Source organism: Bos mutus, chromosome 27, assembly GCF_027580195.1.
Source record: "Bos mutus isolate GX-2022 chromosome 27, NWIPB_WYAK_1.1, whole genome shotgun sequence".
NCBI lineage: Eukaryota > Metazoa > Chordata > Mammalia > Artiodactyla > Bovidae > Bos > Bos mutus.
Genome location: NC_091643.1, coordinates 8,680,080 through 8,694,150, shown reverse-complemented (window position 1 = coordinate 8,694,150; position 14,071 = coordinate 8,680,080). Strand labels below are relative to the sequence as shown.

At 40.1% G+C, this 14,071-nt stretch overlaps 1 protein-coding gene across 3 annotated transcripts in view; it reads right to left on the bottom strand.

Annotated features, from left to right (window-relative positions):
• Positions 1-14,071, bottom strand: part of KAT6A (lysine acetyltransferase 6A) — a 108,781-nt gene that overhangs the window by 39,192 nt on the left and 55,518 nt on the right. For 2 of the 3 annotated variants that reach the window (XM_070364192.1, XM_070364194.1), the window contains exons 4-8: positions 12,067-12,182; positions 11,214-11,295; positions 10,202-10,337; positions 8,525-8,841; positions 6,037-6,155 (exon numbers count right to left, since the gene is read on the bottom strand). In XM_070364192.1, coding sequence (XP_070220293.1) covers positions 6,037-6,155; positions 8,525-8,841; positions 10,202-10,337; positions 11,214-11,295; positions 12,067-12,182 — 770 coding nt within the window. The remainder of the gene's footprint in view (positions 1-6,036; positions 6,156-8,524; positions 8,842-10,201; positions 10,338-11,213; positions 11,296-12,066; positions 12,183-14,071) is intronic. The other variant, XM_070364193.1, reaches the window with a different exon arrangement.

Below are 14,071 nucleotides of genomic sequence, written 5' to 3'. Positions count from 1 at the left end.
CCAACCACAATGCTATGAGACTAGATATCAATTTCAAGAAAAAAAAAAAAAACTGTAAGAAACACAAACACATGGAGATTAAACAACACATTCTAAATAACTAACAGGTTACTGAAGAAATCCAAAGGGAAATCAAAGAATTTCTAGAAACAAGTAACAATGAAAACATGACAACTCAAAACCTATGGGATGCAGCAAAAGCAGTTCTAACGGAAGTTTACAGCAATACAATCCTACCTCAAGAAACAAGAAAAACATTGAATAGACAACCTAAGTTTACACCTACACTGGAAAAAGAACAACAACAAAAACAAAAAAAAATTAGTAGAAGGAAAGAAATCATAAAGATCAGAGCAGAAATAAACAGACAAGAAATGAAATAAACAAGAGTGCTGCTGCCAAGTCGCTTCAGTCGTGTCCGACTCTGTGCGACCCCACAGACGGCCGCCCACCAGGCTCCCCCGTCCCTGGGACTCTCCAGGCAAGAACACTGGAGTGGGTTACCATTGCCTTCTCCACATATACACACTGCTGCTGCTGCTAAGTCGCTTCAGTCGTGTCCGACTCTGTGCGACCCCACAGACGGCCGCCCGCCAGGCTCCCCGTCCCTGGGACTCTCCAGGCAAGAACACTGGAGTGGGCTGCCATTTCCTTCTCCAATGCATGAAAGTGAAAAGTGAAAGGGAAGTCGCTCAGTCATGTCCAACCCTCAGTGACCCCATGCACTGCAGCCTTCCAGGCTCCTCCATTCATGGGATTTTCCAGGCAAGAGTACTGGAGTGGGGTGCCATCACCTTCTCCATAACAAGAGTAAAGATTAATAAAACTAAAAGTTCTCTGAGAAGATAAACAAAATTGACAAACCTTTAGCCAGACTCATCAAGAAAAAAAGAGAAAAGAATCAAATCAACAAAATTAGAAATGAAAAAGGAGAAGTTACAACAGACAATGCAGAAATACAAAGGATTATAAGAGACTATTATGAACAACTATATGGCAATAAAATGGATAACCTAGAAGAAATGGACAGATTCTTAGAAAAGTTCAATCTTCCAAGACTGAACCAGGAAGAAATAGAAATTATGAACAACCCAATTACAAGCACTGAAACTGAAGCTGTGATTAAAAATCTCCCCAAAATCAAAAGCCCGGGACCAGATGGCTTCACAGGAGCATTCTATCAAACATTTAGAGAAGAGCTAATGCCTATCCCTCTAAAACTCTTTCAAAAAATTGCAGAGGAAGGAACACTTCCGAACTCATTCTACAAGGCCACCATCACCCTGATACCAAAACCAGACAAAGACAACACAGAAAAAGAAAACTACAGGCCAGTATCATTGATGAACATAGATGCAAAAGTCCTCAACACAATTTTAACAAACAGAATTCAGCAACACATCAGAAATCTCATACACTATGATCGAGTTGGGTTTACTCCAGGAATACAAAGATTCTTCAATATATGCAAATCAATCAATGTGATACACCATATTAACAAACTTAAAGATAAAAACCATGTGATAAAACCATATGATAATCTCAATAGATGCAGAAAAAGCTTTGACAAAATTCAACACCCATTTATGATTAAAACTCTTCAAAAAATGGGCACAGAAGGAACCTACCTCAACATAGTAAAGGCCATATACGATAAGCCTAAAGCAAACGTTATTCTCAATGGTGAAAAATGGAAAGCATTCCCCATAAAATCAAGAACAAGACAACAGTGTCCACTTTCACCACTATTATTCAACATAGCTCTGGAAGTCTTAGTTACAGCAATCAGAGAAGAAAAAGAAATAAAAGGAATCCAGATTGGAAAACAAGTAAAGCTCTCACTGTCTGCAGACGACATGTTACTGTACATAGAAAATCCTAAAGACAGTATCAGAAAATTGCTAGAGCTAATCAGTGAATTTAGCAAAGTTGCAGGATACAAAATCAATACGCAGAAATCGCTTGCATTTCTATATATTAACAATGAAAAATCAGAAAGAGAAATTAAGGAATCAATCCCATTCACCACTGCAACAAAAAGAATTAAAATTAAATATCTAGGAGTAAACTTACCTCACGCGAAGAGTTGACTCATTGGAAAAGACCCTGATGCTGGGAGGGATTGGGGGCAGGAGGACAAGGGGACGACAGAGGATGAGATGGCTGGATGGCATCACTGACTCGATGGACATGAGTTTGGGTAAACTCCAGGAGTTGGTGATGGACAGGGAGGCCTGGAGTGCTGCGATTCATGGGGTCACAAAGAATTGGACACGACTGAGCAACTGAACTGAACTGAAACTTACCTAAGGAGACAAAAGAACTGTACACAGAAAATTATAAGACACTAATGAACGAAATCAAAGATGACATAAACAGATGGAGAGATAGTCCAGATAGATAGAACAGATACCCATGTTCCTGGGTAGGAAGAATCGATATTGTGAAAATGACTATACTACCAAACGCAATCTACAGATTCAGTGCAATCCCTATCAAATTACCAATGGCATTTTTCACAGAACTAGAACAAAAAATTTCACAATTCATATGGAAACACACAAGACCCCGAATAGCCAAAGTAGTCTTGAGAAAGAAGAATGAAGCTGGTGGAGTCAACCTTCCTGACTTCAGATAATACTACAAAGCTACAGTCATCAAGACAGTATGATACTGGCACAAAAACAGAAATACAGACCAATAGAACAAGATAGAAAGCCCAGAAATTAACCCATGCACCTATGGGTACCTTATTTATGACAAAGGAGGCTGCTGCTAAGTCACTTCAGTCGTGTCTGACTCTGTGCAACCCCACAGACGGCAGCCCAACAGGCTCCCCCGTCCCTGGGACTCTCCAGGCAAGAACACTGGAGTGGGTTGCCATTTCCTTCTCCAATGCGTGAAAGTGAAAAGTGAAACTGAAGTCACTCAGTCGTGTCCGACCCTCAGTGACCCCATGGACTGCAGCCTTCCAGTCTCCTCCATCCATGGGATTCTCCAGGCAAGAGTACTGGAGTGGGGTGCCATTGCCTTCTCAGGACAAAGGAGGCAGGAATATACAATGGGGCAAAGACAGCCTCTTCAATAAATGGTGCTGGGAAAACTGGACAGCTACATGTAAAAGAATGAAATTAGAACACTTCCTAACACCTACACAAAGATCAACTCAAAACAGATTAAAGACTTAACTCTAAGATCAGAAACTATAAAACTCTTAGAGGAAAACATAGGCAGAACACTCAATGACATAAAGCAAGATCCTCTACGACCCACCACCTAGAGTAACAGAAATAAAAACAAAAGTAAACAGTGTGGGCAAGCGAGATCTGATTAAACTTACAGGCTTTGCAAAGCAAAGGAAACTATAAGCAAGGTGAAAAGACAACGCTCAGAATGGGAGATAATAATAGCAAATGAAAAAACTGACAAAGCATTAGTTTCCAAAATATACAAGCAGCTCATACAACTCAATGCCAGAAAAATAAATAACCCAGTCAAAAAGTGGGGGAAAGACCTAAACAGACATTCCTCCAAAGAAGACATACAGATGGCTAACAAACATATGAAAAGATGCTCAACATCACTCATTATTAGAGAAATGCAAATCAAAACTACAATGAGATATCACCTCACACCAGTCAGAATGGCCCTCATCAAAATGTCTACCGACAGTAAACGCTGGAGAGGGCGTGGAGAAGGGAGCGCTGTTCCACTGCTGGTGGGAACGTGAACTGATACAGCCACTATGGAAGGTGGTATGCAGATTCCTTAAAAACTAGGAACAGAAGCAGCGTATGACCCAGCAATCCCACTCCTAGGCATATGCCCTGAGGAAACCAAAACTGAAAAAGACACATGTTCATTTTTCACTGAAGCACTATTTACAATAGCTAGAACATGGAAGCAACCTAAATGTCCATCGACAGATGAATGGATAAAGAAGTTGTGGTACATATACACAATGCAGTCTTACTCAGTCATAAAAAAGGAACACATATGAGTCACAGTTCTGACGAGGTGGATGAACCTAGAACCTATTATACAGAGTGAAGTGAGTCAGAAAGAGAAAGATAAATATTGTATTCTAATACATATATACAGAATCTAGAATAACAGTACTGAAGAATCTATTTACAGGGCAGCAATGGAGAAATAGACATGGAGAATAGTCTTATGGACACGGGGAGAGGGGAGGACAGGGTGAGATGTATGGAGAGAGTAACATGAAACTTACATTACCACATGTTAAATAGCCAATGGGAATTTTCTGTGTGACTCAGGAAACTCAAACAGAGGCTCTCTATCAACCTAGAGGGGTGGGACGGGGTGGGAGATGGGAGGGAGGTTCAAAAGGGAGGGGATATAGGTACACATACAGCTGATTCATGTTGAGGTTTGACAGAAAACAACAAAATTCTGTAAAGCAATTACCCTTCAATAAAAAAATAAATTAAAAAGAAAAAAAATTTTTTTTAAAAAGTGAAGAAACTACTCTCTCCTTTGAATTCCCACTAAACACCATGTAAACTCCTACTAGAGTACCTCTAATACTTTTTTTTTTTTTTTTTTACTTATTGTCAGGAAAAGAACATGCCTTTAGAGGATAAGCAAGTTGTCTGAAGTATAAGGCAGTAAAAAACCAAGGCTTGAACCCAGATCGCCCGACTCAAAGCCAAACCTGGTTAAGTCCTAAGATGGTGAAATGTTGAGTAAATGTTTCCTGAATATTCATACTGCTGTTTTTATTTTTCAAAAATGCATACGAATGGAGGCGCAGACGTAGAGAGCAGACTTGCAGACACGGTGGGGGAAAGAGAGGGCAGGACAGACGGACAGAGGAGCACCGACATACACACTACCATGTGCAAAATGAACAGCTGCCGAGACGCAGCTGCGGGACAACACAGGGAGGCCAGCTCGGCAATGGCCTCGGCGGGGGGATGGGGTGGGAGGGACAACACAGGGAGGCCAGCTCGGCAATGACCTCGGGTGGGGGGCGATGGGGTGGGAGGGAGGCTCACGCTCAGCAACGAGGGGCATCTGCACACACATGGCTGACGCACTGTGCTGTATGGCAGAAAGTGACACAATGCTGTAAAGCGATTATCCTCCATTAAAAAAAAAAACATAATCTGTTCACTAGTGGGTCTCTGAATCCAAAGAGTTTCACCGACACAACAGGAATCCCCAGCAGTGGCCTTATAAATTCTTAATTTCAAGATAAGAGACAGAACTCAACTTGGCTTACACAGTGGGTTGGTGGCAAAGGAGCAAGACAAAAGATAAACAAAATCTAAGAGTCTTCAGGATCCACACCGCACTCTTCCTATCTTTTCTCCTGTCATTATCTACACCATTGTTCTCTGCGTTTCAAAGAATACTTCCAAGTCTTTGCACTCCCGTTTTTCCTAATTATTGAGACCACATTCCTTGTCATCCTGATCAAATCCTTTACATTTCTAAGACCAGCTCAAGTGGTATTTCCCCTCAATGAATCCTCTCTGACTCCCCACACTTCATGTATTCTATAATTAAACTTCCACATTAAGGAAATTATCTATTCACAAGTCTCTCCTGGCTGGAGAAGGAATCCTGTCATTTACTCTGGCATCTCCAGCAGCTGGCACATAAGCAGGCGCTGTGTCTGCACGTTTATATCTTGCTATGTGTCAACAAAGCATTAAGGCACAAGCATTTAATAAATATTTCCTGAGTTAACGAATATGTGTTTCATCACCTGAGAGAGGTTTGGTTTTTAGTTGTGTGCCAGTCAAATCCTAAACTCTTCTTCATATAAGACAGAAAATAAACCAAGCTCATTTGATACTGGTAGTTAAAGCAATGTGTTTATCTGCAAAACCAAACCAATTACCATGGGTTTGGAAAGAACACCTTAATCAGCAGACAATGTACACGCACAAACCACACCAGACCAGATGGATGAATAAACTACTACTGCTTTACGCACAATATAATTAATCCTCTGCTTCTTACCCCCGAACAAACTGATTGTCCAAGGTGAATATTCAACTTTACCTGCAGGGCTTGTTCTTGGATGTCACGAAACAATTCCATATCCTTCTCAGTCATGATTTCCTGACTCCCAAAAAGCCGGTCCTCGCTTTCCTGTTTGCCATCCCAGCCATCCTGATTGTCTGCATGTTAAGAAAGGGCTTACATGTTATTCATGCTACCATGAGTTCAGCACACAAACTAGAACAAATTTCAAAAGTCTTAATATTATTTATATAAAAGAGAAAAGGACAACACTAAGCTGACTTCCAGAAAGATACTAGTCAATAAAGGATATGTACATATTATATCTGCCTTATAATGAAAACCCTGAATTGACTTAAAAGCTTTTTAAAAATATTACATAACTAAATTTAAACTTCATTAAACAAGTTTGTATTTCAGCATATACATACATATATATATATATATATATATATATATATATATATATAAAGTACAACAGGAAAAAGGTCTAAGGAATATGCAGTCTGTTCTGAAATAACAAGAATATAAAACTTTTAACACATGTCAACACACAAATGTTGCTTTTTCATTCTTTGGTAGCATGGAAGAAGTTTATGTTATAGCAAGACATAATTTTCATCACTTCAGAGCAAAACAAGAAAAGTTTGCTCCTCTTAAAATTGTCAATGATTCCACAGTCTTCATAAGGCCAACCCATTCTTATCTCAACAAACAGTCAATTTCAAGTGGTTAACTGATGCCCAGTGCCAACTCCCCAACTCCCCTCCCATTCTGGGTGCCCGTTTAAAGCACAAACTCCAAAGCCTGAGGATCACAGGCAGTAACCCTCTGGGAAAGTACGAGAAATTAAAATAAGCATTCACTAAATGACGCACCTTCCTCAAATGGGTACAGAAATGAGCGAGAGGAGTACTGGGGGAGAAGAGCATTAGCCTTTGCACTTGAAAATGACATCAGTGTGGTCCTGCAGCTTCTCTGAATGTGTGTGGCTGAAGAGACCCGTTAGGGACAGTTCTTTTCAAAAATCAACTGTATGCACAGTTACTCATTTCGCGGAAGAAGGAACAGGACAGGGGCTCACTCTCCACCATATTCCTAAACTGAAATACACATGTCTGATCTGAAGATACTCTGAGCCTTCACTGCCCCCTAGCGCGTGCCACAGCTGGACGCAGGCCCAGATCGGGTACAGCCCTCCCTGCGCTCTACCAGATGGTGCAGGCTGCCTCCGGAACTACAGCTCAGGGACAAAATGACAGAGCCCGTTCAAGCCAAAGCCATGCCTGAAACCCTGCAGTGGTTCTCCACACACTTGATACATTTGCTCTGATAGAAAATTTCTAACACTTTCCAGTAGATTCTTCTAATAATCTACCTCTAGTGAAATGGTTAATTCAGAAATGCCTTTTATCACCCTCTGCTTTATGAGATTCTTTCCTAAGTCCAACCTGAACGGCCTGCATGTTTTCTCAGATAAATGTACTCAGAGTGGGCCTTATCTTCAGTCTACATGGCTGATAAAGACATGAAAAGTGAAAGCCTAAACTGTAATTAGCTGATTGCCACTCAGGTGAAAAGTCAATCAATACAGCATAAAAGGGGGGCGGGTCGGACAAGGATGAGGATCTTTCCCTCCTGCAGTGGCCTGGTCCATCCTTTATAGAAGGAGGAATGACATGGAGTGGGGAGTACAATTCCCGGTGGGACAGTCAGGGGGAAGGGATCACAGTTCAGACGGCCCCCTGCAGCCCATGAGGCACCACCCCGGCACGTAACAGCCCATGACCTGACAGTCCACTCTCACTCTTTGACTTTGCCCAGAGCCCTTCCTACTTCCTTCACACGATCAGGTGCTGTCAGCTCCACAGCGATGAGACCAGCTTATCAGCACTGTCTCCTCTGACCTGAATTATCTGCTATACTTTTAACTCTTCTTCACAGATCTTATCCAATTTGAAAACGAGAGAACTTAGCCTGAAACGTAGGCAAACGGTCTGAAGCTGTGGCTCTCTAAGTATGATCCATGAAAAATTACAACTGTATCTGCCAAGATCTGAAGTAAAAAAACCAATGACCTCATCGTATTTCCAAATAACTTGGTCTTTCACGTATGCTCGGATTAACAGCAGTCTATTTACCCACACTCTTTGCAGATTCCTTCCAGGAATAAAAACAAGCATTACAAAGTTCATCACGATTTATTTTGTCATTTATGAAATATAAAGTTATGCCTGAGTCAAGGTTATAACCCACATTTCTGTAGGCAGATTCTTTGTGCTTCCACCAAAAAAAAGCATCTTCTTTTCTCTAAAACTCCTACTTGTCCATTCTCCAGCTTCATCTCTAGGTTCTAAATTCCTGCCTTGTTATCACCTGAGTCTCACCTAAATCCACGACCTTGAGCATATTCTCATATTCCAAGACCGATTTTTAATAAGTCAAATATAAATCTACTCCAGATAAGTAGTGCTATTCCAAATAACAGCCTCTGGCATACTTTTGTCTCCAGCAGAGCAGACCTTACCTGTGGGCCAATCTGAAGTGCTTGGCTTTCTGCTGCCCTTTTTCCTAGCTCTGTATTGCTCAGAATAGTCTACCACTTCCCCCCGAGGCTTACGCCCATCGGGAGAAGGGGTAAAGAATTTGGTAAGGCCGTCGATGAGCCCTTTGGTTTTCTTATTGAACTTCAAGGGGACACTGCCATCTCTGCAGAAGTCCAAGCCATCTATTTGCTCTAAGTATCCTTCTTCTGATGACGATGCTGACTGGCTGGAGAGAGTGATTTTACGTTTCCGACCCCTTCCAGGGCCTGTTCGAACTTTGCTGAAGGGACCTTTTGACCTAAGGAATCAAACAGGGAAAGGGGGAGCGATTAAAAAGAAATCTGTATAAGGTTTCTGTTTAATACATAACATACAGTAAATATCTACAACTGTATTTTTTAGTTCCATATTGTTAAGAATATTCCATAAACTCTAATAAATATTATATGATTAAGAAGTAATATTATTAGAAACATCCACTTCTGGGAAGCCTATGCATTTTATAATGAAAAGAATCCTAGGCCAGGAGTCAGACGGCATATGTGAGTCATAACTTTGCCACTTACTTTCTGCACATCTTGGACAAATCACATTCTCTCTAAACAACAGTGTCTTTATCTACACAATGAGAGTTGTACCACAGAAAACCTAAGACCCTTCCCGGTATGAAGGCTCTTCCTAGGATCTCTGCACCAACTCAGAGTTAGACTCTTACCTCTCAACATAAGGATGGGTTACTCTCTGCAAGCCAGGAATCAAAAGATCTTTTTATAGGAAAATTAAAGCTTGATGTAAGATTTAAAAGCATGAATTACAGTACTGGTTCTATGTATTTCAAACTGCTAATGCCCATTCACTTCAGTTATATCACCTTCAAGATAGTCTTAAGTATAGAAAAGGTGGGTAAATTTTAGGAGAGGTTGACAGGCTTAAAGGTAGTTTACATATCATCGAAGGTGAATTAATGGAGAGATACTTCAAAAAAAAAAAGACAAAATTAGCTACTGAATCTTGCCCCACCTCCTCCAGACCTAGCCCAGTTTTCTAGTCCACAAGAGTTAATTATATTCCTGATTTCTGCTAATAGGTGAAAAATTCACATTATTTTACTTTAGGACATAGAAATGGGACTTAGCTATGAGAAGAAGAGAATATGAGAATAAGAGAATATGAGAGTAAGAGAAGCTATCCAGCAATTTGTACATATAACACAAACTACTGAGGTAACATTAAGAGAAGAATCTTTGAAATGCTTCAAAAATGTAATTTTTTCTTCCTTGTTTTTCAGGTAAAAGAGAAAATTTAAGGTAACAGCTAAGAGCCAGACTTTGGTGCCAGCCTACTGGGGTTTTAATCTCAGTTCAACACTTACTATAAACTATGCAAGTTACTGCTCTATGCTATAGCTTCCTCCTTTGAAAAATCAGAGTACCAACAGTTCCTACTTCCCTGGGCTGTGGAAAGAATTAAATGATTTAATACATGTAAAGTACTTAGAACAGGGGGTGCCTTGGCCCTCTGTTAAGGGCTCAGTAAGCATTAGCCATTATTATCATTACATAAAAGTCAATCTCCTTTTCCAAACGCCAACAAGTGAAGCCTGCGCTACGGAGAAGGCCCTGTCTCTTCCCCCTCACCTGGCCACAAGTACAACTTACACCGTGTTTTGTTTCTTTAACCTGTTTTTTGGGCGTCCTATTGGGTTAGCATAGCGCCGTTTTATCTGTGCTGCCTTCTTCTGTAGAAGCTTTCTTCCTTTTTTCCTAGGTCGACATATCTGACATATCCACATGCCTATAAAGAAAGAAAATTCAAGTAAATGGAAGAGGTAGGAAGAGGGACACCTGTTCTTCCAGCACATACAAACGCGACTCTTCAAAAGGTAACGTCAGCAGTGGCACGAGGGCTCAAGTAAAATCCTGAAGTGGAGTAAGTTGGCTACAGCTAGGGCTGAGTCCCTTTCCATCAGCAGGAAACACTTCGTTAAAGAGACATAAAGTATCTCACAAGCATTTTACTTTAAAAATCTATAAATCACAAAAACCAGAGTTGAAAATGGACTTTATGATATGACAAAGCAGAGAAGACTACTTTTTTTTGAAGGAAGTATAAGCATATGATAATATGGAAGTCCAAACAACAGGCAACTATGTCTCAAGTAAATACCTTTCAGGGAACAAGTGTCAAAAGAATAAAATAACAGTTTTAAGCTGTATTCTTCTCATTTGGGCACTTGTTTGCTTGCAAATTATAAAACTTTGTGAGGTTTTCGATAAACCAGAGGCTCTAACAGCTTTAAGCCCCTCAAAGGTTATGAGTTGTGATATAATCAACATGACCTAACAGAATTTCACTTCTTCAAGAAATAAATATTTCAAAGTATTATATAAGTCAAGTACTTTGCCCTCTAGCTACAGGGCTGGCAACAATTGGTAAGTGGACACCTTCACCCTCGTGGACGCTTAAACACTGAAAACAGAGGAAACTAGTACTAAAGCCACACCACATAGGAACGTCAGGAGGGACTGTCCCCATCCTTAGATGACAGCTCTCCACTCGAGACAAAGGAGAAAGACGCAAGCTATTCTTTCACTTTAACCAAGTAGATTAAAAGGCGCTTTCACTAACCTGCCCCTTATCACCAGTTTGATTTCGGAAAGTATCTCTTACCTTTTGGCATCCGAGTGAGTGGCGGATCACAACATTCCATGTGAAAACCCCGGTCACAGGAATCACAAAAGAGCATGTTATCCTAAAGCAGAGAAAGAACAGCTCTGCTCAACCACATGAAACAGAAACATGGTAGGGTCATGACTTCATGAAACCTAGGAGGCTCCTTTCCACAAAGGAGATGAGTGACCTAATAATAAAAGTTCCCTTAATCTGCAGTAGTTGAGTAAACGCACAGCCTGAGTTAGCAAAAAGTTCTGCTTCATCCATCTTTAATAAGGAACTAAAGCTTCATTACTTCTAAAAAAATGTGTATCCAATAGCCAGATAAAAGATAACGTTTTTAGTCTGTTTTAATAAAAGAGAGGACGATGACTGCAATTAATATAACTGATCATTCCTAAATGAATACTGCCATAAGACTCAAATTTCACAAGTATTTCTTTAACGTAGCTAGTCTCTCTGCAAACATACAATTAAAGTGCTTTAGTAACTACCAAGAAATCTGGGAATTCCCTGGCAGTCCAGGGGCGAGGACTCTGCGCTTCTACGGCTGGGGGACCCAGGTTCAATCCTTGTCAGGGAACTAAGATCCCATAAGCTGCACAGTTTGGCCAAAAAAACTGGGGAGTGGGGTAGAAAACTGCCTAGAAATTATTCAAGAATTATCCAATACTCGCTCAATCATCACTGAGCAAGTATTCTAAACTAATGACGTGAATTTTAAGAGGCCATTGTTCTAAATTCTGCTGAACCAAGAGACTGAAAATAATCAAACACGCACAGAAGAAAATGCCAGTTGTACACTCTACTTCTAAATGAAATACTCACAACGGAAGGCAAAACTACTCACTGCATTTTTGCCTTGGTCTCGACAGGAACTGCACGTTTTACACTCAATGCACTGCCACCGTAAGGCCTTCACTCTAACCGTTAGTTCGGGGGAAAACTTCAAACAGGATGGATGACCTAATAAAAGGTGAAAATGGCAAATGAAACAATCAAGAATCATTCTGCAACTGTATAAAAGAAATGTTGTAGAAAAAAGGCAATTATCTTAAATCAAAACATCAAGGAAAACAAGAAGCTCCTGGAAGCTTGCCACACTCGTCTTATCAGGACTTGGCACTCCAGTTCAGTTTTATGCGTGCTACATACATCACCCCTCGCCTAATATGATTATAAAAAAAACTTGAAAAATTCCAAACTTATATTAAGGCTGCATTAATTAAAGTACTGTGTGTGTATGCGTGGTCCTACGTATATGAATACATAATACGCCTGGGCCATTCCTGGAAGAATAAACACAAAAACTGTTTACAACTGTAACATCCTAGGATACAGAGCTATAAATATTTTTCAGGAAAAGGATTTTACATTTTACTTTATACCCTTCTGTGCTCTCATTTTTTAAACAATAATGTGTTATGTTTATAACTAATAAATAAATTTTTTAAATCCCATCAATTAAAAGTGAGTTATGTGCTCATGATTTAAGGCACTCAAGATAAAACTAAGACCTAAGCAATATTTCTACTGTGATCAGAATTAACAGTAACAGGAAAAAAAAAAATATTTCCTCTCTCAAGAGTTACAATCAGTTTGATTCTCAAAAACAGGATAGCCTATTTGCTCGTAAAGATTTATCCATTTCCTCTAAAAATTGGTTATGTTTACTTTTCTTCAGTGAGAGAAAGGGTTGGTTAAATTATCTTTCTCTTTTCTATCAATAAATTTTCTTTTTTAAGAAATAAGAAATTTATCATCAAAACATCACTAACATCCAAGGAAAATGGTAGAAGTGTAAAAAAATCTCACCTGTAATCTCATCATCCCAGAAGAGCTATTTTCATGTTCTACTTTTCCTTTCTAAACTAACTAAAGCCCTTGCATGGTTTTAATTATAGGATATATACAGCTTTGTTCTGCTTTTCATTACTTTATTCAAGCAAACTTTACATTTACATTCCTTAAACTGATTATGCTCCAGAGTTGACACACTAGAACCTACCTGACCATCTGCCTGTTGTAAATATTTACACAATTAACCCGTAACAGTTATTAGAACACTAAAACGAATTATTTCACGATTACAGATCCTTTCCTTCTTTTAAGTTAATTCCTTAGAATAAATTCCTAAAAGAGGAACCGGCAAGTGAAATGAAATAAACATTTCTATAGCTTGAGAGGTAGATCTGCCAAAACATGCTCCAAGCCCTACGACGTATCCAGTGACATGAGCAGCGTACAAACCTTTTCCCACAATTCTATCAGCTCCAGTTTGGGCTCTCGTATCTTTCAAGTTTTATAAAGCTATAAAACAACACTTCACTGCTGCTTTGGTGGGTCTTCCTATTATTATTTGGGGAAAACATTTTTAATGTGCTCAACTCTTCATTTCTCTCACAGAAATGGCCTATCACCGCCTTTCTCCTTGGACTTTAAAAATGTAAATGCACTCTTGGTACTTCACAGCTTTTGGCCCTTTGCCAAATGTTTAACACAGTTATTTTTCTCAAACAATTCTTACTGTTTAAAATTTGGGGTACTTTAGCTCTCAATTTGGAAAATACCCAAATTTCAGGTACTTGACCGTGTCCATGCTTTCTTCCTTGGTTACTGTGACAGCCAAGCAGCCCTCCTGGCAACACCACCAGCTCACGCCCCGTGAGTCCTCTCGCACCAAACAGGACCCTGCTGCAGTGGCCACCTGACTGCTAAGGCAAGTGTGAAAGGCGCTGCCATTCCACCTGGCTCTTTCCCTCTGGCGGGCCACCTCTGTCCCGGGAATCAGGCCTCAAGGCCCATCCAACAATCTTACAGAAACCTTATCCTGGTATTGAGTTCCTCTCCTCTTG